General features: G+C 33.5%; 2 protein-coding genes across 2 annotated transcripts; one reads left to right on the forward strand and one right to left on the reverse strand.

The window, feature by feature from the left end:
• The first annotated feature begins 5,854 nt into the window (after positions 1-5,854).
• LOC110411692 (alpha/beta-Hydrolases superfamily protein) lies at positions 5,855-15,667 on the forward strand. Its single transcript, XM_021421958.2, has 10 exons — positions 5,855-6,574; positions 8,817-8,884; positions 11,398-11,468; positions 11,634-11,912; positions 13,082-13,245; positions 13,346-13,401; positions 13,508-13,560; positions 13,658-13,778; positions 14,400-14,497; positions 15,382-15,667. Exons 1-10 carry the CDS (start codon positions 6,222-6,224, stop codon positions 15,451-15,453), a joined length of 1,335 nt encoding a protein of 444 aa, XP_021277633.1. The 5' UTR covers positions 5,855-6,221; the 3' UTR covers positions 15,454-15,667.
• A 3,756-nt stretch (positions 15,668-19,423) lies between these two features.
• CIPK21 (CBL-interacting protein kinase 21) lies at positions 19,424-22,881 on the reverse strand. Its single transcript, XM_021421957.1, has 15 exons — positions 22,285-22,881; positions 22,098-22,160; positions 21,941-22,012; positions 21,740-21,847; positions 21,574-21,645; positions 21,416-21,469; positions 21,137-21,262; positions 20,967-21,056; positions 20,757-20,882; positions 20,578-20,685; positions 20,369-20,488; positions 20,222-20,287; positions 20,073-20,147; positions 19,883-19,992; positions 19,424-19,804 (listed from the first exon to the last, which is right to left on the reverse strand). Exons 1-15 carry the CDS (start codon positions 22,444-22,446, stop codon positions 19,753-19,755), a joined length of 1,404 nt encoding a protein of 467 aa, XP_021277632.1. The 5' UTR covers positions 22,447-22,881; the 3' UTR covers positions 19,424-19,752.
• Between the last annotated feature and the right edge of the window lie 3,378 nt (positions 22,882-26,259).

The following is a 26,259-nucleotide window of genomic DNA, read 5'->3' on the forward strand; positions in this document are numbered from 1 at the left end:
CAAATTCTATGTCTTAACCAAGATAGTGTCCTGCTGCAGACAGTAGCAGACATGTCCTAATTACATGGCATTATAGTGGTGCATCTTTAGGAATTTAATTCCAATAAAATTTAGCTTAATAGATAACTCATGGAACTATGGCGTAATATTTTTTCAAGATTTTAGGGGATGTTTTTGGCTGTCAAAAAAATTCGAAACCATGACCTTTATCTGTAGAGGCAATTTGGGTTTTGTTTTTCTTTTACAGCTATTTTTTCTTTTACAGATATTTGGTGGCATAAAAGCAGGAATTTAATTCCCAATTAAATTTTCTTTGATAGACAACTTATGGAACAATTCCATAGTAATTTTCCAAGATTTTAAGAAATGTTTTGTCAGTCAAAAAAAAATTCAACTGTGGCTTGTTGCTATAGATACAACAATGTTTTTGACTCTACTAACTCAATTTTATGAAGGCTTAATTCTAAGGATTTAAATCCCTAAAATTCTTGGCAAAAAATTGGATAATTTATGGAACATTTCCAAAGAAAAAAACCCCAGCCAATTGGTGCAACTAATGGCACAAATTTAGGCCTTTCTTAGTTGCCAAGGCAAACAAAACTGTGACTGTCACTATTGGAAACAGCAGCTGTTTTAGCCACGTTTTAGCAGCTTTACCTCCATCATTGGCCACACATAATTATCCATCTTGGAACATTTCTAATGTGTATTGATCCCTTAATTTTCTTGCATTTTATGAAGCACTTAAACCTCACTTTTATGGCTGAAAATGGACTAATACCATGGCTAGACAAAATCCAATTCTACCATTTAAATCACACCATAATGTCATGAGATCGAATCTTTATTTGCTAAATTAATTTGTGCATCTCATGCACTTGTTAATTTGCAATATTTTGACATTAAAATGGAATTAATATTATGAAAAATAAATTTTAAAATTTACCATTAAAATTTTTCTAGAAATCAAAATAAATAGAACAAATTGTAAAATTTTAAACTTACTACTTTATGTAGAACAAAATCCAAACACCTCATATTCTTTTTCAACAAGACATTAACAACAATAGACATAGAAATGTGTTAAAATCGAACCAAGGAAGGCTCTTATACCACTGATGGGTTTGGTTATGGACGACATGCTCAAAATATATAGCAGAAAGAAAATTAAAACTTTATAACTAAACAACCAAAACATGCCTCTACCCATGGATCTCCTTGGTGATATTTAACACATAAAAATACAAAATAAATTATTATTTAGAAATTTACCTTACCAAGTAATTTCAAAATCACAATGGCACTTCTCGAAGCAATCCCATGAACACCAAAAGGAGGCAAAACCCTAGCCAATCAAGTGCTTGGCCTCCAACGGTAGTGCACACGATTGCACCTGAACATTCAACAAAGGAAGGAGTTTTAACCTATATTTTGTGCTAGCAAAGACAACAACAATTGTCTTTTTCTTCTTTTTCATAATCTTAGCCACACCTTTCTTGAAAATTGCTTCATAAGCAATTTTCTCTTTCAAATAAAGGGAGTGGTGGCAAAGAGAGAAAATGCTTTTCTTTTTCTGACAAAAATTAAATTTTCTTCAATTGTGAGAAACTCTCATATGAAAAATAGTTAAAAGGTGTCTTATATAGTTAGGTTAAAATAACTTCAGTTTTGCAATTAAGCCCTCAATATTATAACACATTTTAATATTTGGCCCATTACTTAATTAGACTTTTTTAATTAAGTCCTTAAAAATTAAAATCAAAATTAATTTTCTTTATATTTTGCAATCAAGGCTTTATAATTATAATTATTTATATAGTTATGCCTAAAACTTACTTAAACTTTATTAATTAAAGTTATAGAAATTAAATACCTAACATGTGATTTAAGTCTAATTTAAATCATCACTGACCCAATTTAATTCAAATACAATCATGTGAATGAACCATTAGGTTACTAACATGTTAGCAATGGAATTGATTAATGACTTAATTGATAAATATAAATTTCAATCAATTAATTTATAATCAATTCCATAGACCAAGATTGGCATCTAACAATGCATCATAGCCACCCAATCGTTAAGAAAGTCAAAGGGTTCTTTGACAACCTTTCAACGTACAATCTATCTGTGTAATTCATTTCTCATCATATATCTTAGAGATGATTAAAGCTTGGTACAATGTCTACTCTTATTGACCTCTATATTTGTTCTTGCAATTATAGTATTTGCTATATAGAGATTTATGAAACCTTTTCATAATCTCCATGATGCCTTGGTTAAGGACTTCAATAAGCCAATGTTAACAAAAAACTAATAGAATATGTCCTCTAAAACACTTGAGGTGATGATTCCTATTTTGTCAAATGTCTTCACATGCTTCATATTATACCCAAAAGCATCCTGTTTTGGTATCTTTAGTTCGGTACTTGTAAGGATGAAATCAAAGCATAACACTCCACACATACGACAACCTAGTGTCTCAAGTTTAGGGAGTATTTACACAACTGACACATGATAAATGTTGCATAGACACTAGAGTGTATTACCAAATGCACTTCTCATGGTGAGTCATGTTCAGTGAACTTGCTCTCCTAGGCAAGCACCTATATTCTGCTTTCGAGTATCTTTATATTTCAATCTATGAGATCGATTGCTTACTTCTAAACTAATGAACATAGAATATACCAATCTTTAAGCATCATTGATGTCTAGTCTCAATGATACATTAACTAGGAGCATTTTGAGATTATACTTTCATGTATAAGGATCTTAAAATTGTAACTCATTACAGTTCCTTTACAAGACATATTAATCTCATAGATTTCATCTAATTAGACTTATAACTCATTATAATTGATATATTATTGATGAAGGAAAACCTCTAATCATTCAACATAAATAATATTGTTGCTTGATTGGAATCAAGCCTTAACCAATCCAATTAGCTGTAGAGCTCATTCCAACACACGTATCGTTGACAAGAAATATAATAGAAAGTAAAATTTGTTCCATGGAGAATTGCCCAAATCTTTTTGTTGAGTACTAAAATTAACACAATTTAATCTTATCTAAACAATTAAAATTAAAGCTACTAAAAATTAAAGAAACTAAAACTAAAACTAAAACTAAAAGAAACAATTTAACTAGAATTAGTCAACCAAAAGTCTAGAACCACAATATCTTCTCAATATTTCATCTGAATCTCTTCTACTCTCTTTTTATTTACTAGATAGTTTCAACTTGTTAACTTAAAATTCTAATGTATTTATAAGTCTATTTTGATATTCTTATAAGAATATCTTTCTTAACCAACTTACTATATTCTTATGCAAATTGAAATTAAGAAAGATTCATTAAGCTTAGACTCTAATTATAGTTACATATGACAACTATGTGTATTCTTATTTTGAAAACTAATTAAATCAATCATCTCATGCAATCGATATTGAATGTATGTTATTTCATCCATGGCTTACTCTAAACACCCTTTTTCAATTCTATTTAGGTTTCCAAATTAATCTAATTGGCGATCAAGCAATTAGATGCATTAAGAACAAAATTGAAATGAACAACTCAAACACTATCAATCATAAGCAAGAAAGAATATTAAAAATTCAACCTACGTATTGGGTTGAATTACGATTCTAGATTAAAAAATTTAGTTCCATATAACCATTAAAAACATCATCCAAAAAAGTTTAAATATCAAAACTAAACAAAGAAAGTATAAAGATAGTAAAAGAAGAAAGAACTTCAAGATTTGTTAAGTCTTCAATCTGCAATTTTTCTTGTTTTCCTTATTTTCTTGCTAACTTGACTGCCTCTTTTTTTTTTTTAGAAAAACCTCGCTTAATTGTTCTCCAAACATGCTTTTGAAAGATGGGTTAAATAGAGCTTGAATCCATGTTGAAATAGAAGTCTGAACGCACCAAAACTTTCCTTTAACATGCAAGCGCTGCAACTTTTTCTTTTTTGCCAGCTTTTCTTTTTGGGTGTTGTGATATTGCCTCTTTGGTGGCCACAGCACCGAGTCCTCTATTTAGCCAAAGCATCCTTGCTTTGTTTAGGCACCATGGCACTGATGCTTCCATGGCCATGACGCTTTATACTTTATCTTGAATTTCTAGGTTTTGCTACACTAGTTTGACTTGTGACCTAATTCTCTCCTTCTTCAAAGTTGAAATGGGAAAAGTGGTAAATATGAAGTTATCACTCTGCCTATTAACTTTCGAATGATTTAAGAATCACGTCAATTGAACTTCTATAGTAAAAGATATGCCTGAAATATTGAAACATATATAGTAAAAGTCTACACATTGAATTCATTTTTCTTCACAAATTATCACCCTTTTCATAATACATCTACAAAAACAATCTACTAACTTAAATAATAACTAATCTTAAAGCAAAATATCATAAAATAACTTAAAGTAATTGAATCCAATATAATTAATTAAAATAAAATAAAGAACTAAAAATAACTAATAATTATACTAAATCTCAAGAACTTAGACAAAATACAACCAAAATTGTTATCAAATAACTCTATAAAATAGACTTATCAATCTGCAACAATAATTCATAGAATTCTATGACTTATTCTCTTACCTCACTTTACTAGGTTAACTTATTGAGTTTTGCTCGAGCCTCATTCTCGGCATACTCAAGATAGAATTGTTTCTAGAACTCTACTTAAGAGCTGATGGTTGCTCCTCCAAGTTTCTCAACTCACCTACACCACCACCACTGTAAGGTTGTGTCCATATAATAGATAGTCGTTGAATTGATTCGAAGAGCATCATCCACGATGCCTTTGGCTTTGAAGTATTGCCTTAATTTCCACAAGAGATTGTCCACCTCCTTGGCCTCTCATTTGCCTTAGAACTCCATAGGTTTTGGCACTTCTACTCGAGCCCCATCTGAGCAACTGACACACTACCCCTCATGGTTGCCTTAAGTGTGTTAAGCTTGTCCCTAAGCCCCCATACTTCTTGTCGTAATGCCTTAACCAACTACTTTAATTGTTACATCTTGTTGATTAAACATATCCATTGACTCTTTAAGGTTCGATTGTAACTCCCCATGAAGCTTGTTATTTTGCGATTGCAGCTTCTCCACGCTGGCTTCAACCTCTTCGAATCTTTCCCTCATTTCTCCCATGATCATCTCCATTTTGGATACTTGACCTTTTAAGAGTGGATAGTATATCCCTCAAACTTGACTTACCCCACTTGGTTGCACATCTAGTATCCCTTTATCTCCTAGGTCAATGTGAGCAAGTTACAAGTGAAAGCCATCTCTCTCTTTAATTGTCATAACTCTTATACAAATTGTCATATGTCGAGATTTTAACTCAATTTCATTTGACTTTAAACTTTAACAATCATGCTTAAGTAAAACTCAAAATCTATAAAACAACAAAAGTAATAAAGATAGGAAGAAAAGAAAAACCTGAAAGGAATGGAAGTTTTTATCTCAAACTTTTGTGTATTGCAGATGAAGAGAGGAAGATATTTATACACAAATAGCTATAATTTAAATACAAGATAAGGTTAAGAGATTTACATCCACCAATATAAGAGTTCAAATAGGATAAGTCACTTTTAGGAAACAGTGAACAATTTTGGCCTTGTTGGGCCTCCTATTAGGCTCGTCGTGCTGTTGGCTTGCTTAGAGTGCACAGGTTGTTTGGCCTCCTTGGACTCGCTCGCCTGCCTAGACTATTGTGTGCCGAGGCCGCCTGGCTCGTGCGGGCTACCTAGGCTGTTAGTGTACAAATGGCTTGCTAGTGTATGAACTCTTTGACCATGACGCGTGGACTTTTCGAATGGTTAGATAAAGCTGCTACTGATTAGCCGGAGACAAGTAGGAAAGAGAGCTTGTTGTCCCACATTTTTGGTTTTACAACATTTTAAAATTGCTTGGCGACGCAGATTCCTCCTAATGGGCATCGCCGTTAAGTGAAAACACACGTGCACACGTGTAAAAATGTAACTGCTCCGTGCTCCGACAGCTTTTATATTTTTGGCGCCTCCGTCACTGTTCCTTTCACGTATGGTAACTGCCCAACTAAAAATCTCCGAAAAACCCCAACCCATCCCTTTCCAAAATTCTTTCACTCTCCACAACACACGCCATTTTTTGTTTTCAATTCTACTACTGAATCGCAAAACTCAGTTCTTTCCTACGTTTTTTTGCCCATGCTTCTCTTCCCCACATGATCGCCGCCATTTCTCCAGCACCCCGAACCGCCACGCCGGACCCCGGAAGGATCCGTTTCCCTAACCCAAACCCGAACCCCAACCGCCACTCGATTCGCTTCAGTAAATTAGGGCTCCCGTTGTGGAAGCCGAAACTCAACTGGCTATCGTATGGGCGGATGCAGCCGATGCAGATGGCGTGGGTTCGGAGCATGAGCGGCGGTTGCTTCAAGAGCACAGAGCCGCCGCCTAAACAGGGAATCAAAGTCGAAGAAGACAGCGGCGACCAAGATGTTTACGACGCCGACGCCATGAACTCCAGGGTTTCGCCTGAACATCTTGTCATCATGGTCAATGGTCTCGTTGGAAGGTACCTTTCATTTTATAAATATTTCCATATCAAATTAAAAGAATTTAATTAAACTTAGAAAATGTTGTAATTTGAAATGTAAGATAATTCATTTTGATAATGAATGTAGGGATAGTTAGAATTATTAAAGCTAACGTTGCACGTAAATATATTCTTATACACACAAGTTTTGTTAAATTAGTTTGTTTTTGTATTATAGCTAATTCCGTTATTTTAATTAGTTTGAGGTGTATGTAACGTGTTATTACATCAATTAAAATGCTAAGAAGTAACTTGTAATTACCCCAAACCAAAAGCGTGATTTTCATAATTACGGGGGCAAAAGCGTAATTCGTTTGATTCAGAAATGATTAAGGATCCCAGTGCAGGCAGCTGCCCCATTTGCCTAAAATTTAGCCTGAACTTTTTCAACCCCAACTTTTGAGCAAAGGCTGTAGGAATCTGCATTATGTGACTATTTTGTGTTTATGATGCAGCGTGGTTTCTGTGGGTTGCTATCTCTACTGCTTTGATTTATCAAGGAGTTTTTTTAGCAACTAAAATTGAAATGAAATCTATAAATATGTACAAGTACAGTACCTGTACACTTATATAGGTTTCTTTAACATCCTTCGTCTTGCCCTAATGAAAGCATAGATGCTTCTAAACATCCTTTGCATCTGTATGGTATTTGTGTCTATACACACCAGATACAGTGGGATATGCAGGGGATATCATTTATGTCATAGAAGGAGGGAGACATCAGTAATACGTTCTTGGACACATTAGATAAAATAAAAATGATTTTTTCTTCATTGTTCTTGTTATAGTTGTCTATACAGGGAAAATATATAAGGATAGAAAATTTGTGATGTATGTGGATAAAACAAGCATGAAAGGTTAAATTTATTTCATTAGAGACATTTTCCATGTCTTTAATAAACAGATTGGGTAGAATGAGAACAAGAAAGATCAAAACATCCCACTGACCTGTTGAAGCATCTTGATGGTTGATGTGGAATTGATGCCAGCAAAATTGCTTTGCTCCTCTAGGATATTCATGGTGGCTTTGTAACATTTGAAGATGTGCTAGTCCTTAGGTGAAAGAGGTGAGAAGCAAATAGAGAAACGGAGGAGAAGTGGAAGACTTTGGTATCTTTGTCCGTGCCAATTACTTTAAGCCATTTGACATCAAAATAAATAAAAGAATAAACTATATTAAATGGGTATATTCATTATAGTACCAGATTTGGGTGGCTATGGTTAAAGCATTAGGTTTTGGTTTTTTCCTTTGTTTGCCGCAGCATCTAAGAATTTGGCTTTGACTAATTTTTATAATTCATAATCAATAAACCATTTTAGGAAAGTCATTTGTAGTAAACTTGCTTCTTTGTATGTGTTTGTGGCCAGTGGTCCGCTTTTTAAAGTGTGTTGACAAGATCTTAATTGATTTTATGTTTTAAAATCTTTTTAGAGCTTTTTATTTATTTCTAGGATAAAATTAATGAAATATTTTTTATTTGTATAAATATGTATACCTTTGTATCTTATTAACACATTGTTGTATTGTTTCCTAAAAGTTGAAACTTTGTCTGTATTGTATTGCATTTGTATCTTATATCATATCTGTGCTTTATAGGACTTGCTAGACCAAAATCTGTAAGAAGAGGTAGAAATGGTTTTTTTGAAGGATCATTATTTAATGCACTGTTGGTGGACTTCAATGACACCACAAGTGGGTTCCTTTTTTTTATGTGTTCATCTAAGTATATGAAAGAGATCAGATTTAAAATATGTAGTAGACATATTGGGTTTAATGCGTTGAAGTCTTTGAACTCTATAGATGTTGTGTTGGATAATGATTCTTTGCTTATACCCTAAACCCTAAACCTCAAATTCAATGGGTGGGTCTGAAATCATATCAGCAAAATGACCCGTGACATTGGAATTTCTCAGGTGTCACTGGGCGAGGTGAGTTTGAGTTTGAAGCTACAAAGATAGAAAATGGTGTGCCTTGTTTACAGATAGTAATATTAATAGCAGTAAGTGGTTTAGATGTGTTATAGTCCAAGTTTGTCTCATTTACCCTTCTAGATCTCACGACGAGTCTCTTAATTTGGATAAATTATATGTTCTTTTACTTGTTATATTGTGCTGGCTTGTGGGTGGTTCACTAAATTGTTTTGGCTTGCATGCAATTTATACATTCTTCACCCCAAAAAAGGTAATAAAATAATTAGAATAATTTTATCCTTTTTTATAGTGCTGCTGACTGGAGATATGCTGCAGAACAGTTTGTGAATAAGCTACCTGACAAAGTAATAGTGCACCGTGAGTATCTTTCTTACATTTCTTTTGCCTCATTTCCCTTATTTACTTCTACCGTGTGTGTTGAGTTCATTGATTATTTAATGAGTGCTAATCAAATAGCCAAAAATTTTAAGTAGTGTGCTTAATTTTTGTATTAGAATTTTCCCTTCAGTTTAAAGACATTTTTATAGCTGATTGGCTGTTGAAGGAACTACCATACTTATTTTGATTGTATTCTGTGAGATGAAACTTCAATGGGTTGGAACCATTAACTAATTTAGATTCATTTTTTAAAGTAATCAGTCTAGCAAGTTCTCATTTTCGAAATGCTATAATAATTATAAAAATCAGGTGCTTGCATGTCATGGAATGAATTTCTGGTGTTAGTGTTTTTCATATTACCCGATATATGACTATTGTGTAGCTCACTGTCAGTTTTGCTGCTTTATTGAATCCATTCTTATAATATATTTTACTCTGAATTTCACGATGTTTTTGCCACTTCTTCTAAGTTCTACCTGTGTTCTTATAAATGCTTTTGAGCACTGATTCTTGACTTCTTCTATGAATTATTTTGTGATTTCTACTTTACTCCTCTCCTTAGTTGAGAATTCCTAGATATAGCTAGTCACATTTCTCCACGAAGTCTCGTCTCTTGTTTGCAAGGTGGCCTTACATAAAGCCTTATGTACCAATTGTTCAAAACAGAATGAAATGCATGGTGCGTGCTGTCAATTACCACATAAAATGAGTCAAAAGATGGCTTTTTAACCTGAGACAATTGTCATTTTAAAAGTCAGGTGATGATGTGTGAAGTTTCTGAGGTGACAATCTTCCCATGTTTGAGCACTCAAACTTTTGTTGAGACAAAAGTTGTAGATATAGCCAATGGTACTTCATCGTACAGGGGAAGAGAAGAAATGGGAGAGAAGAAAACAAAGACAATAGTGTGATTGGATGAAGATGGTTTTAAATCCTAAGATTTCCACCTAGAAGCTTCTAGCGTGATCCAAATTTCAGATCCATAAGATATTTTAATTATAGAATGGTAAAGACAGATAGATATTTTGATGAAGTTAATAACAATTGAAAGGAGTGAAAGGGATGAGGATAGGTGTAACGCAAATTACTTTTGCCCTGTCTTGTAAGTTATGCATAAAGCTTGGGGTTATAACTAGTAATTGATGTGGTTCATGAAGTTGAAAAGGAAAAATGTCAAAAAATGGGGAAATAAGGAAAACTAAATAAGTGATAGAGGGAAAATGAATATGATATCGAAGTTTTGGTTTCTCAACTGCAGCTTGAAAAAGGTTTGCTTGGTTCTGAACTTATTAGAGAAGTAAAATCTCATAATCCTCAGCATTCAGTTTGGGACTATGGAGAGATGACAGCAAAACTTGTGCATACCTGTTTTGAGATCTTAAATTACAAAATTTGCTACACAGTTCATCATCTCTTTTTTCGCTAAACAGATTTTAGCATGTCATTTCTGCATACCTTTTTTTACTTTTCATCGAGGCTTTTCTGCAGACAGGGCAATTGAAAATTTTGATTCTTCTTCTTTTATGGTATTTATTATAGTCATATTTAAGGTGAATCGGACTTAGAAGGTTTGCTTGCTATGCCATTCCCTTAAATATTAATTAAGCCTATGGTATGGTGCATTACCCTCAGGAAGAGGTTCACATGCAAAGCCGGGCAGTATACCTTCTAGTTAGATAGCAGTCTTTATAATGGTAAAGCTAGTTATGTGGGTTGGTTTAGACACCAAAGAAAAATGCAGAATGATGGTGGAGACAATGTTACAGTTTTTGAAGCAAATCAAGTCTCCAATAGTGAGTTTCACTGTGTGTGACATCTGTTTTTTTACCCCATAATGTGTGATATTTCAGGACTAGAAGCTTTCATCTTTATAAAGTACAAAAAGCATTTGTTGCTTCATGATTCCAATTAATTTTGTTGAGGCTTCTTTTGTCCAGAAGCAATAGAAGAAGCAGATTATTAACGCTCATGTATGTAACTTTTGGTCAGTGGTCTTTTACACATGTATGATAGGCATGGTTGATGGCTAAGACAGGCCAAGCTAGACCAAGTTGAAAAGTAACCAAATTTAAGCCTGGAAACAGACAGGACTTTAAATTACTGAAAAAAAGGAAAACAGTTGGAATTCAAGTCAACAATAGTTTGCTAATATCATCTGTTTGGTTGAAAGGTTTAAGCAAATCCATGGAAAATATGGTTAAATTGGGTGAAAGTAATAATATTGGAATAATAGTGGACAGAGTGCCTGTCCAAAGTCTGTACAGGCTCAACAATTCAAACTAGTTCGGAGAAATAATCCCTACTAGTTAGTTAGCAAATTAGACAGTACCTTGCCTTTGCTCAATAAGTCAAACCAGCTCTCTTCACATGTCACTTTTCGTGAGCCTTTTGGACTTTTGGTATTTGCCATCTCTTTTTGTGTATTGCATCTCTTTGGTTATTCTATCTTACATACACATGTTACAGATTTTGATTTGATATTCGCTGTACAGGCAGCGAATGCAACTACTCAAAATTGACATTTGATGGTGTTGATCTGATGGGTGAAAGGCTAGCTCAAGAGGTATTTGGGTAATAAAATTTTTTATCTTATTCCTAGTGTTCTTTATTGCTAAAAGCCATCTTCAATTAGACTTTCCTGGTTTTTGTTCTGAAAATTTGTAATTTTGGGAACATTTTGGGTAGAATCGCGAAATAATCTTGAATTATGGACTAATATGTAATGCAGGTATTGGCTGTTGTCAAACGTAGGCCAGAGGTACAGAAGATTTCTTTCGTGGCTCACTCTTTAGGTGGTCTTGTTGCAAGATATGCTATCGGGAGGCTCTATGGGCATTCTTCAAAGCTAGATCCATCGGTTCTTTATGAGAACTCTTCAACTGAAAAGCACACAAATTCTTCGATGCAATATTTTGAGCAGCCTTGTGAAGATAGAATTGCTGGATTGGAACCGATGAATTTTATAACGTTTGCAACACCACATCTTGGTTCAAGGGGACATAAACAGGTAAGTAGCATTCTTTTACAAGTTTTCTGGAGTCAGTTTTGTGCTGGGCATGCTGTTTTACTTGTCATTGACCTGCAATATATTCAATATTGTTTTCTCCCTGTTAAATAATTGATGTTGGTCCCCTTGTCATATGTTGAAAAGTTGGAAATATTTTTTAGTTGAATAAGTGAGGAAAAGAGCACTTAGAGGCACCAAAGGGTTGGCAGCCCAAGGACATGGCTAAGGTTTTTAAAACAATATCATACCATTGAAATAAAAAAACACCCTATACTTTCATGAAACGCTGCCTATTGAACACAAAAACAAAGAGAAAAAAAAAGAAAGAAAGGAGGGGGGGTCTGGTTTAAAAAACCAAGTAATTGAAAGCTTCGCTGAGGGTCACTTGTCTGCCCAAAAAACATTCTATCCACTAAGTCCAAAAATAGTTAGTCATTAATCTAATTTGCTCCTATGTATACAACAATACGAACCCTTCCTAGCCTACAGTTTCTGCTGAGGTGAATCCCATACAGCCCAGGATATGCGTGCCATATAATAAGCCGAGGATCAAAGCTGTCTCACCATGTATAAATTTGCAGAAGATGGTGATTTGTTCCTGGACACTGAGCATCTATTTGGAAGAAAAATTTCCTCTTTTGGAGGTTGTCACTTGTGAATTTTTTCTCAGGATGTTTCTCAAGACAGAATGCTATCTTTACTTGCCTTTTTTTCCCTTTTTTGAAGTTTCTCCATTTTAAATGTATATACTTTAATAATTTAAGTATAATGATGATATTTAAAGCATATGGATGATTTCTGGACTCCTTTGAGGTGCTGAGAATATTGGGAACAATAATGGACAGTTCTTAATGGGGAATAAGAGCGGTGAGTATGCTGTAATCAGTTTCTTGAAAAACTCAGGTTATCCTGTAACCTCAGACCATGATTTGATGTGGCTTTGCATATTTGGCAAAGTTTGGGACATGGATAGCTAATTAGTGAAGCAAAGTGAAAACACAAGCTTGGCGGCACTGTAGAAATTTGAGTTATTTGATGTGCTGACTCTCCATTAGAGAATCGTTTACTTGTTATCTTATTGACCACCTGTTCTTTGTTTCTTGTATTAGATCTATAGATAAAGTGAACTTTGATTAGTGTAGTTGAGGTTGTTGTCTATGTTTTTGCAGCTCCCACTCCTTTGTGGTCTTCCTTTTCTTGAGAAAAGAGCATCTCAGACTGCACACTTGGTTGCTGGAAGGTCTGGAAAGCATCTTTTTCTCACTGACAATGATGATGGAAAGCCCCCTCTTCTCCTTAGAATGGTTGATGACAGTGATGACCTCAAATTCATGTTAGTGCTAATTTTCTGATTTCCTGTGATTAGTTGTCTTAACACTTAATTTGAACGACCACACTCTTGGTAATATCCTTTTTTTAATTAACCTGTATAGATCAGCTCTACGTGCATTTAAGCGACGTGTGGCATATGCAAATGCAAACTATGATCGTATCTTTTGTGGTTAAAGTTTCTCAATTGATGCATCTAGTTTATGCATAAGGTCATGTGTTTGTCTTACTGTATAAAATTATGTTTTTCTTGACTTGTATCTGAGATATTGTTGGCTGGAGAACATCGTCAATCCGACGTCAAAATGAACTTCCAAAGGTGATTTTTTTTTGTTCAATTTGTCCCTTTTTATATTTCTTAGCTCTTTCCCACATGACTGCTTAGTTTGAGTAATATTTTTCATCTCTATTTCCAGTCAAATCTTCTTGTAATTGATGAGAAGTACCCACATGTTGTATATGTTGAGAGGGAAACTACGAACAAAATCCAAAACAAAGCCTCCTTTGTTTCTGGAGCCCAAACAAGTGATGTGGAAGGTTTGTTGAATTTCTCTGCCTCTGGATTATTGCTTAGATTTTGGTACAACAATTAAATATAGGGTATTTTATGCCCAGAAAGTGAAGATTCCGTTAATTATAGTTTGGTCCTACTTAAGGCTGAACATGGTGAAATCTTGTTCTATGGATTGGTGAAATTCATGTTAGATTTTAGCTGTTATAAATTGTCTAACATGAAGATATGTCAGTGTGCATGCAGGTGAAGAGTGAGGGAGAAGGAGGGGAAGAGAGTGAGAGAGAGATAGAAAGAGAGAGAGAAAGGGGGGGTGGGAAGGAGAGGGATAGAGATCAATTGTTATTTTGTAAACCTGCTACAGATTGTTGAATTGCTTGTAATTGTCAATCTAGATAGAAGTAGGATCACTGTCAGATAGTTTCATTGAAGGGATATTTGTTACCTTGGTGTCCTCAGGGTCTTTTTCTTTTTAACTATTACAAAATTACAGTATGTCATTGTCAGATTAGTGGCATATTGCTATTATTTGTCTTCATTCTTGAGCATGCTGTCTGGTCTTTGCACTAGTCAATTTCATTTTCATATCGTGTTGATTTATTTAAACTTCTTCATCTTACTTTGAGCATTCTCCCATTAATTTGTAGAGGTGATGATTCAAGGTCTTACTCAAGTACCCTGGGAACGTGTTGATGTAAGCTTTCAAAAAAGTAAACAACGATATGTTGCTCATAATACAATTCAGGCAAGTTCAATAGCTAAATAATTTTTTTTTTCTACTCTCTATGGCTCATCATCTGTTTTATACAAAATTGAAAATTGCTGTATTCTCTGTGCTTAAGTTGTGATGCCTTTGTTTCAAAAAGACCAGACATCTCCCTTTCCTGCCAACAATTCACTGAAAGGTAGTCGACTGCACAAGGCACCCACATCATGGGTCCTTGGAGGGGTAAATGTTTGCAGCCAGTTGCCTACTTTACAAAGGATGTGTGCCCACTTTTTACTGTTATAAACAAAAGAGGGGCCAAAAAAGACCTAAGCACTGCCTTATTGCACCTGGTTATACTCAAGTTTATTATTAGCACCATTTGCATTTAGTCAAGGATCTCTTTTTATGGCAATGTACCAACATGAAGAGAATATTTTGGAGTTCTTTTCTTTTTGCTAGAGGCGTGACTTGGAAGGGCAGTTTGACTAAGGGGTGTACATCAATACATTTGGAGGCTACCTGGATAAATTTAAGCAATGCCTATATCAGTTTATATATTGAAATGACAATCAGAAGCAATTCATATCTGATTATTCATTTATTTGTTATGCTATCTTGGTTTATTGTTGTGATTTATAATTATTTGACTCTACCTTCACATGAATGCTATATTGGTGTAATTGATGAGTTATCTGTTAAAACATTTTCTTGAACTTGAGGCAATTAGTATCTGAAAATGAGCTCATTGGTTATGTATTAGGTCCTTCATTATTAGTAAGTATTACTAATTTATTATAAATTTTTTGGTAGAGTGTGCATTTCATATAAAGTATGTCCTTCTGCAAGTTAGTTTGCACATATCAATGTTTTCTTTTCACCCTACTTTTATAATTGTGCTCATATTATATCTTCTGCTTTAGGTAAAGAGCTACTGGTTGAATTCTGATGGAGCAGATGTAGTTTTCCATATGATTGACAATTTTCTTCTCTAGACATGGACAAGTATGGTGTCCGTCCAGGTGATTCTGCAATGGGTTAGGTCACTTATTTTTTGGTGTACTATGCACATTGTCACACATGAGAATGTTGTAGTGTATTATTTATGTCAATATGGTAACATTACGGATTTTGCAAAGTTGTGGTGAACTATGTCCAAATAGGTTCCCTTATTTTTGTATCTCATTTATATATATATATATATATTAACTTTCTTTTGTAACAATACTTTTAATTTGTTTCCTTTTTAGAAATGAAATTTGTTTCTTATTCTACTAAATATGTCATTTTTCTCACATTTGATTTACCTTGGTTGCCATTACTTGAGTTAGAAATATACAGTTTCGCACAATCTAGTGAGTAGTACTTTTAAGGACACATTTTATTCAGTAATTGCAAGCACATATTCAGAGATATATATGGCATCACTACTTATGAGTTTGCCTGATTATTCTCTTCTGCAATCTGTGATTTCTTTGATTTTAAGGTGTGATAGATGATCTGCACTACCTATCGGGTGACATTTTTATGACTTGCTTCTTTAATCACATTGCTTGAGAATTTGAAAATTTGTTGAAGATTAGCGTGTGTCTGTGCAGAAGACTATTGATGTCAAAGCATTTTATCCTTAAGTTTGGTAAAGCTATAAAACCTGCGTATGGAAAAATTGCTGGGGGCTTGAGAATTCCTCCAAAAAGATGCTTATTGTTTCAGACTGCATATGTTAATTTTCAACTTGAATAGTAGTTGAAAATCTTTGTCCCTTGCATTGTATTGACCAACAATCCTGATGCTCAAAATATATTGGATTTTGGTCCTTATATTCATTTTCTTCATTAAATAGAAAATTTTTTTCCACAAATTCTCATCAATTTGATTGAGAAGCTTGGATTATAGCTTCTAAAAAGTTATCTAAAAAAGAAAAGTTATTTTGATCAAAAGCTGGATTGAGTTATGTGTTTGCCTAATGAGTTGGATTGAGAAATGGGTTGTAGTCTCATGATTCAATTTGTGGATGCTGGATGGTGTGATTATGTTATGCATTTCTGTAGTTTTTCTCCTCGTTATTGTTGTGGTATTTGACCTCTGGAATACTAGAATAATGAAGTTCTTGTGCTTTTTACACCTACATGCTATGTTGTCTTGAAATATTACTCAATCTTTTCTGGTTGCTTAAAGAATGTTTACCCTCTCCCCATATCTGTTATCTTGAGGTTCCCAATCCAATTTACAAATTTATAATGCCATTTGAAATCGTGGAAATCTTGAGATTCTTAACACAATAATATGTTAAACATTGGATATTCGTTATATATATTTTAGAGCACCAATATTTATAAGTATGTAACCATGAAGCTATGGAGAACAAAAAGATCATATCAAATGCGATAAGTGGTACAGATGAAAAATATTGTCCTAATAAAAGTTAAGCCCGCCAATTTTCTTACTGACTACATTTTGAGTCACATGATTGAGCTTAGACCCTTGGTCAAGGATGTATTTCCTGTCTTGGTGGTTCTTGCTGATCCTGCTCTATATAGGGAGGTTTTGTAATTCATTTCACACGAAGTTCTATAAGTTTTGAGCTTTAAGTCATATTTTCTTCTCTGATCAAGGTGATATAATACAACTCAGAGCTACATAAAGGTAAGAAACTCTTTAGTAATTATTTATTTTCCTGTTATTTTTCATCTTTATGTAAGTATGTTATAAAATTTTTACATTAATATATGTCATTCATGTCGTAAACTTTTGATTTCCGTTTGTTTCTTTTATATTTAGAGTATGTGCAGTTACATGAACATCCTAGTTGTTAATAATGTGTTATATTTTGTTTGCAGCCTTTGTTGCTACTAGTAATTAGAGGTATCTATATACTGAGCATTGTTCAGTTCTCAATTTTTAGAGTTCTTTCTTGCTTTGTGTGTGTGTGTATGTCTGGAGTAAGGCAGGAGAACTGGTTTCAGGGAAGAACTGAAGAGCCCTCTCAGTGAGTAGTTGCTTCTTACACTCCCTGAAACTTGCATATGTGTAGCCTTTTAGCTGAAGGCCTCAGAAGAAAAGATGGTTTCTTTGAAAGTTCTCTAGTTTTTGGTATCATAATGTTTGTAGTGGAAAATCACACAGCATGCCTGTTCAGCATGTTCTTGTTTGGCAAAGGGTGGTTAATTTGAAAGTGTCCTGATCAAAAGAACAGGAAGTGTCTCTGCTTCATAGGTCATGAATTAGCATTTTATCCTGGATAATAGATAGAAAGAGATTAGGTAGTTCTAATTTAGCCAGGCAGAGTGAAGCATGTCCTGGCACAATTCCTGGAAAGATGAGGTGTAAGGTGATCGCAGATGCACTTTATTAAAGGATAGTAAAACCTTTGACTGTCTGAGAAATATTTTTGAACTTAACGAGTCAAGTGGTTTTTTTCCAAGTAACCATATGAAAAAGCTGTATGGCTGCCAAATACCTAGACATTGTACAAAACTTGAATTATATATAGTTCTACATAGCTTGTCTTTGCTTTGTTGCTTGAAAGTTACCTCTTTGTCCTGACCTTTATTTATTTTCTTGTTTTGGATATCCAGTTCTGTGTATGTGTTCTTATGCACGTGTTGCATGTGTGTTTAGTTGAGTGCACATACATTCGGTGGACCACCCTTGTGCCTGCAGTGACTCTTTTTTGTTGTTTCTTAAATCATGTCTTATGAAATGTAAATGCAAGTAGCTTAAATCATCAGTTTGTCAATCTGAACCTTAGCCCAACTATTACATCTTTAGGGCTGGTCATACATCTGTAATTGTGTATCATCATGACTGAATAAACTGAAAACATTCTGTTGAACCTCTATGGGCTCTTTTTCTTCATAAGTAAGACTGCTAAATCCTATGTTTAACTACCAATGCAACAATGGTACAAATCAAAATTGGAGTTATATTCTAATAAATTATATGCTAAAACTAGTTGGAAGTAGAATAATGATTAAGGTTCCAATTTTGAAGATCTTAATGTGGAGTACCTTTCTCTGTGGATCAAACAGTGTCTGCTAAGAGTTTAAGTAAGAGATAAGATGTCAGTATACATTTTATTTTTCACTCAGGACATATCAAAGGGTGACAATCCTATGAATAAGGGAATTAAATTGAAATATCTTCTTGATAGAGCATGCTTGATGCAGTTTAAAATTAATGTATCAGGAGATATTATTCAAAAGGAAGAAGGGCAAATGTAGTCCCATTGCCTCTATATTAGACCTGTCCGTGGGCCCGGGCCAGTCCAGGCCTTTGGCAAAATTTTTTAGGCTTGGAATATTATTATATTAATAAGAAATTATTCTTTATTTAATTTTAATTCTAAATTATATAGTAATAAATTGAAATCTTACTATAAAATATACTTTTTGAATATTTTAATAACAAATCTATTTTAAATGGCAAGCCTGGGTGGGCTGGGTTCAAGCTTAGCTTCTAGAGGTGTCAACCAGGCTCAGCTTGGCTCATGGACACCTCTACTCTTTCTATTTATCTGACTTTTCGGTAGTTTCTATAGCAATATTCTTTAAAAAGCTCCTTTTTGTTTCAAAAATCGGCTGTTTATTTGTATTGCATTCCAGTATGCTCAAGTTTACCTGCATATGACTAGTTGTAGTGTTTAAGATTAGATTCCAGTGCTTTAGTTGCAAAGGCCTCAGACAGTATAGAGTGAGAGAAGATTCATTTATGTTAAATCATGTTGAAGGAATGGCAGTTGGGATGCTTAAGAATGTGATATGAGAATGGCGGTTTTAGAAGAGATAACATTTACATATCTCTGCACACTAGATAAATAAATCTCCCTTTTCAAAACAAGTCTAGGTTACTGAAGCAAGAGATTAACATAGATTGGTTGATTGAATGCTTACTCTTCCATCATGCTTGAATACCATCCATGCTGTGTAAAGAACTAAGTGGGATCATTTGGGACAAATTGAGCAGTTGAGAAACTCCTTTATTCGTTATTTATCTTTCAGTGAAAAAATTGTAACCTCTAATATACAAATTAGAACAATATGCTGCAGTGTAAAATATTTGAGAACAGAAAGTAAAAGGAAAAAATTTCACATGGAGCATGAAGATAGCTGTGCAAATGATGTTGTTTGGACTTAGTATTGAGTGACGAATGATGCCCAAGAGCAATAATTTTGTATTCTTATTTTGCCGTGCATTTGCAGTAGATTATGTGTTGATGTATTTCTTGTCTTCTTGGGGAACTGTTCAGGATGCTGAACTGAGGAAAGCTAAGACTAAATAAGTAAAGCTGATCTTCATGAGAAGGAATAGCCTCGTGGGTCTTTGCTTTCTTTTTCTTCTTTGGAGCTGCATGATTGAAAACTAGTAGTGAGCCTGCAGCTTCAATCTGCATAATATTACACTGGCAATCTATGTTAAATTTACCCTTCATTGTTTAGGATGTCATTGCTATTGGTGTCGACTAACTTGGACGCTTGGGTTTGTGATGAAACATCTGATTTTTCTATCAGTAGACTTGATAAACTCTTGCAAAACTGCTCATCATCATATATTGGCTTAGAAAATAATCATTTTTCAGCAAAGATAATCAACTGAAAGAAAACACGTATCATACCTCTTTGTATAGTGTCAGTTCTCCTTCAGATTTTGATACTTCTACAACACAATTTGTGGGAGCAACCAAAATTACCTGACGTTGAAATATACAGTTGTGAGACTTTTGGATATATTGTCTTGTATGAAGAGCATATTCCATTTAATTACCTCAGCTGATAGGTCATAAAATGATCTACAACATCTTGTCATCTTCTGTTTTGGATGCATTTTGATCTGTAAAGGTGAAAGACAATAAAAAGTTAGACGCAAAGATAGTCACTTGTTCAGGAATCAGAAACATGAGCAAGTTTGTACCTTGGAATTTTTCATCCTTTCAACTGACAGACTCACATCCATTGCAGCAGCTTCAATTTTCTTTATGGTTTCATCAACTGTATGCTTGGATCCAATCCTTGTCCTCTGCTTTTTGTCATCCTACATAAGAAAAAATGTTTTACTTAATTTAGGAATGAATTAAGGATGCTTGTATGATGTAAATGCTGCTTTTGATTTTGAAGACTTGCCTGTCCTTCAAAAAGACCTGATAAATCCAGATCGTGTGACATTGCTATCAATTGGAATGCATTTATGAAATTTGAGGATTTATGTGTCTTCATCTCTGAATCGTGCTCCTGTATGGTATTTTAGATGGTTAGGTGAAAGTGTGTGAAACTCTTATGTTAATACTAATTTGAGCATTTACCTCAACTGTATTAAAGGCAGCAGTAACATCATTCAAGTATATTCTGTCATCACATTCATAGCCGCAGGAAGGCACATAATCTGTTTGAAACCATGCATCTTCAATGATTTCTGGAATAGTTATTCTCTGTAGTAATAGGAAGAGACATTATTATAGTTTTTTGTTTCTAACTTGGAAATCTCTATGTCATAGACTGTCTTATAGTTATACCCTTTTGGGATTTGGATCAAGTATTCGTCCAATCAGCTTTCTCTGAGATTCTGTGAACCATGGTGGGCATGTGTATTGTGCTCCAGATATCTTCACAAGAGGAGCAAGCATCAGTGAAGGGTAATTTATTATACCTGGTGCATTTTATGTTCCTATAAGCAGATGCATACCTTCTTGTATAAAACCACAAGGTTGCGATCATCAAACGGTAAATAGCCAGCTAATAGTTCAAAAAGGATGACACCGCAAGACCAAATATCAGCAGCTGCTCCATCATAGCCCTTATTTGCAAGCAGCTGTTCATTAAAAGATGAATAAAGGCTAGTTGTTAGCATTTGTATGTCTATATTGCCTTTGGTCCTTCCTTTGTTTTTGAATGTGTTTCTCCTGTTTTAGGCCGTTCAATTTGGATAATTTTGAACACTAGAACAGGAAGAGATGTCTCTTACCTCAGGTGCTACATAACAGGGAGAGCCGCAGGCTGTAGTTAGCATATCTCCAGGCTGTAATTTATCAGAAATTTAAGCCAAATTTCCATGGGAAATTTTTGGAATAAAATTAAAACAAGATGGAAAACTATTCTAGAAAATGGCAAGGCTGTTGCTACCTTCCTCAAAGCACTTAGTCCAAAATCAGATACTTTCAGATTTCCCTTGCTATCCAAAAGCAAGTTCTCCGGCTGCATGGAAAATATTGACACCCATCTTAATTAGTTGACATGACTTATCACTGTGCATTGGTGAAGACAGCTAAAGATGTCATGCGGCACACACCTTTAGATCTCTGTGATAGACTCCTTTGCTATGGCAATGGTCCACTGCATCTGTCAGTTGCTGGAAAAGTTTCCTTGCCTCTGGTTCACTTAACTTTTTGGCATAAGACTGGAAAGAAAGAGCAAAGAGGATTAGAAAAGTAGATTGAAAAGCTTTACATCAAAATCTTACTGAATCCCGGGTGTGGTCTGTAAGTCTCACCAATTTGTCTGAAAGTTGTCCTCCTGATATGTAGTCCATTATTATGTATATCTTTGTCTTTGAGCCAATAACCTGCAAGCAGGGTTCAACTCTACAAATGAATGAGAAGGCATAAATTGGTGCCAGTTAACAACAATCCCGAAGTACAAAAACAAACCTCATGTATTTTTACAACATGTGGGTGGTTCATAAGCTTCATTGTTCTTATCTCTCGTTGTACCTGAAATTTGAGTGTTAGTTTGTCAGAGCCGTAACAAACTTTGGTTTCTGTGTGTTTGCATCAGGTTGGAGGCCAAGAAATGTGATAAAAACAAGACAAAGTAAAGAAAGGGTTGGAAATTCGCCTGATACTTTAGATTGCTTTCCATGACCATGGTCTTATCAATAATCTTGATGGCAACATGATGGCCGTTGGTGGTGTCTACAGCGAGCTTGACCTTGGCAAAGGTACCTTCTCCAATCGTTCTACCTAGCTGATACTTGCCTATAGTTGTTGCAAGCCCCATTGTCTATTGTCACAACGAAACTCAAAATCTAATCTTCTCCTTGTGTTCTTCAAGAAAAAACAATCAAATCCAATCCTTCTCCCTGTGTTGCTGAAGAAAACAATCAGTTGATCTTCCTAAACTCCTTGCAGATGTTCCTTGTATCCTCCATGCTCCAAATCTGCTTTAAAAACAGATCCGAGCGGATTTAAGTTGTAAGGCAACACATGCTTCTTCCGGGCAACTGCCATGTCTATGGCTCTAATGCTTTGGTTTAAAGCATGATGGTAAGAGGTCTCATAATTTTAAAAGGACGATAAGATCGTCCTGAATCTTTCAAGTCGTTGAAGACTTTGTTTGCATGGAAGGGAAGATGACTAAGCTGGCTACTTGGGCTAGTTGGTGGGAGTGTAGGTGCATGTTTTGAATGGAAGTTGGCATCCTCCACTTCCCCCGGCTTTCATTTCCTCCTCTCTTTACTTGCAACTTCGACTCGGATGGGAACATCAATTATTTGATGCCACGTCATTTTTTAAATTTAGAGCCCACCTGTTTCTATTCATACGGTTTGGTTGCAACTTTCTATGTTTTGTCTGGTCAGTTTTGGACTAACCCCCAAAGTTCCTCCAGAGCTGGTTTTGTGGCTTGCAGCCTATGATTTGATTTGGAAAAATACCCATTCCTATTTTAAAATATGACAAAACTAGCTTTCCATTCCATTTATTATAAAAGTGTCTCCCTTTTTTTTTTATTTAATTTCAAATTTCAAAAATTATATTTTTATATAAATCTTTAAAATTAAATTTCATAACAATTTAATTTTCTATACATCTTAAAAATAATTTACTTAAAATAACGTTGGAAACAACTTAATTATTCTTTACTTTCCCATTATATCATGGTTTTTTTCAGACATTTTAATTTTTCACAGCCATGTCAAACATTTCAAAGTCTCAAACCATAATTTTTCATAGTAATTCCTAACGCTTCTTGCTTTTTGTTTCCAACCGCAACATACTGCCAAACTTAGCCTATATAATTATTTGTATATATAATTAATATAATTAAAAAATAATAAAATAATCTTACAAATTTTATTTAATTTTATTCAAATTTTTAAATTTTTTTAATTTTTAAAATTTTTCTATTCATATTTCTCTCTTTTCTTTTTTGTTTTTATATTGTGAAATTATAAAAAGGTAAAGTTTTTATTTAATTTATTTATTTATTTATTTTTAATTTTATTTTATTTGCTCATATATTTTAAATTTTTATATATTTTTTCTTTTAAATTTCTACGAATCATCAACTATATTCTTTTTTTTATTATATAGGTCATATCCCCTACTTATCATGATTTTTTATTTTTTATTATGTAAATTTTATTTTTAATGATTTTAAATTTTAAAAATTAAAAAATTATTATATATGTAATTTTCAAATATAAGTGCTAGTATTGCATTATTAGTTATTGTTTAAAATTTTATTAATATATTATTTTTATTAATCTTAATTATATAAGAAAAAATTATTTTGAGTATATATTTTTAATGTGCTTTACGTTTTATATTTAGTTGAAAGGAAATTATCTTAAGTATAAGAAGAAATTATTAATTATGTATATCGTATTTAACTATTTATATTTTTGATGTATTATAGTTTAATATTTAGTATTATAAACTTAAATATAATAAAATAAAAATATTGAATGTTGATTACATTAATTTTTTAGTCGTTTATATTGAGAAAGATAAATCTTCGAAATAAAATGGATGATAAGTTTCTTATAAATAATTTAGTTATTTATATTAAAAAAGATATTACCGTTGTTGAATAAAATTTTTTTAGAACACTATTATAAGTTTTTTTTATTTTTTTTACTTACATGTTATATAAAATTATTATTTATTATAAATCTTTTGATTATTAAAGGTTAAGTTTAATATATTAATTTTAAAAATTTTTAATTTTTATTTTTTTTAACCTTTTAACTCCCTGGTAAAAATTGATTAGTTCTGTCCTTGTAGTATCGTGCTGGCCCATTGTGTTCACCATTCCCATTTTGTATTAGTGGTTAATCTTGTGACTACGTGCGGATATCTCCAACTCAGGCATTACGCATTATCGCATGTGCTTTTTAACTGTTATTACTACTTGTGCATGCGATGGGGGTATATATAAATAACTCTCTTATCCTATAAATGTCTTTCATGCATGTAGAGAATTAATATTGTTGTAGGTACATAGCCCTCGAAAATTGGGGGTAGATGGGGTTGGTGGGTTTCAATTCTTTTTTGGATGTAGATGTAGTATGAAGGTTAGTTACTTTCTTTGGGAGAGCCATCACATTTTTCACGTTTCAGCCTTATATATATGTATTATAAAATACATGTAGTGAACACAACCTATGCATGCAAGAAAAAAAAACATATTTAAAAGTGCAATATATTATCCTTTAAGAGATACATGACTTAGTGGATGACAACCAATAAAGGAAAAGTATGATAAAAGTCTAAATATTCTTCTTTTAATCTTGAAGGCAAAAATAATCTAAAACTTAGATCACGCGGTCTTAATTAGTTTTAGCGCCAGTCATCCATCATGAAAGTTTATTGGTTTAAGTTCATATACAAATATGATCAAAAGTATAGAGATCAGAACACCAAATAGATGGATAAAACACAATTGCTTATCTTAAAACAATTATCTTAAGAGTAGGTTAGAAGGGATGAACTCTAAGGTTTTTGTTTTAAAGCTAGAAAAATCTTTCAAGGTGAGGTACCCTATAAAAGTTTTTATTAAAGATGGGAAAGAAAAGTACATTGGAGAGGGAGACATGATCTTTATCTTCAGAATTATTTGCGAGAGATAAGAAAGAAGTTTTAATGGAAGTACTAATTTCCTTACGTATACTTTATGTCTGCATGGGATAAGTAATACTATTCTTTTACAAAAAACTAAAGGTAAAAAATAAATAAAGAATATTGCTCTTTTATATTTATTTAAATCTAATATAAAGAAAATTAATTCTATCCAATTTTAGAATACTTCTTAATTTGTCATCAATATCTAAAATACTTTTAAATCCTTCATGTGAATATCTTTGATTGGAAACAAAATTTGCAGCTAAGTTCCCTTTGCTATGAATGTGTTCGAATCATATGTTTATAATATTTGTTTACTGATATATTGGAGTCGTTTAGATCTATGGAATTTATTGATTATTATAATCTACCAAGTTGGCCAATCCAAAAGTAAAATTTTGGGGATTTAAAAAGCCTTATCCCAATTCCATAAGCAGTGACAAAAGCATGCTGCACGTTTCTTTGACTCTCCCTCCTTTAGCTAAGTCCACCATTTTGGCACATGTTTTCCTCTCACACACTGTTGAAGATCATTCGCTGCCTCCTATATAGGTTGGTTGTTAGGATATATTTCTCCCTGTAGGCAGTATCTTCACAATTCATCTGCGTCTTAGAAACCCCTTATGTAAGAAAAGAAAACAAATCTCCAAAATGTTTCCGTTTCTAAGAAACACCTCCTGTTCTAGTTCTGGTTCTAGTATTCAAAACCCAGAAATCAATGAAGAAAATATTCATTTTGAAAATATAATTCAAGAGATGGATAATTGGGAAATTCCTAAAGTCCCTCAAAGCCAAATTTACAAGACATCAACATTCCATTCTTTACATCTAAATTCTTTCTGTGGATATCTCATAAAAACCAAAGAGAAAAGTATTCCAATACTAAACCAATTCCAAAATATACCTCTTTTAGATCAAGAAACTATAACTAAATTAAAAAATCAAAACTATAATTACATCCATTACGGAT

This window comes from Theobroma umbraticum, unplaced genomic scaffold, assembly GCF_002168275.2.
Source record: "Theobroma umbraticum cultivar Fairchild unplaced genomic scaffold, ASM216827v3 scaffold_56.0, whole genome shotgun sequence".
Taxonomy (NCBI): Eukaryota; Viridiplantae; Streptophyta; class Magnoliopsida; order Malvales; family Malvaceae; genus Theobroma; species Theobroma umbraticum.

Bases quoted from the DNA above. Each gene is read 5' to 3' on its own strand.
- LOC110411692 (XM_021421958.2), top strand. From the start codon at position 6,222: ATGATCGCCGCCATTTCTCCAGCACCCCGAACCGCCACGCCGGACCCC. The intron at 6,575-8,816 runs GTACCTTTCATT...CCTTTTTTATAG, and splicing joins GTCAATGGTCTCGTTGGAAG to TGCTGCTGACTGGAGATATG. The intron at 14,498-15,381 runs GCAAGTTCAATA...CTTCTGCTTTAG, and splicing joins TTGCTCATAATACAATTCAG to GTAAAGAGCTACTGGTTGAA.
- CIPK21 (XM_021421957.1), bottom strand. From the start codon at position 22,446: ATGGGGCTTGCAACAACTATAGGCAAGTATCAGCTAGGTAGAACGATT. The intron at 21,263-21,415 runs GTAAGAGACATC...TTTAATGAACAG, and splicing joins CCTGTTATGTAGCACCTGAG to CTGCTTGCAAATAAGGGCTA. The intron at 20,489-20,577 runs GCAAGTCTTCAA...TTTCTTATGTAG, and splicing joins CAGGTCTTTTTGAAGGACAG to GATGACAAAAAGCAGAGGAC.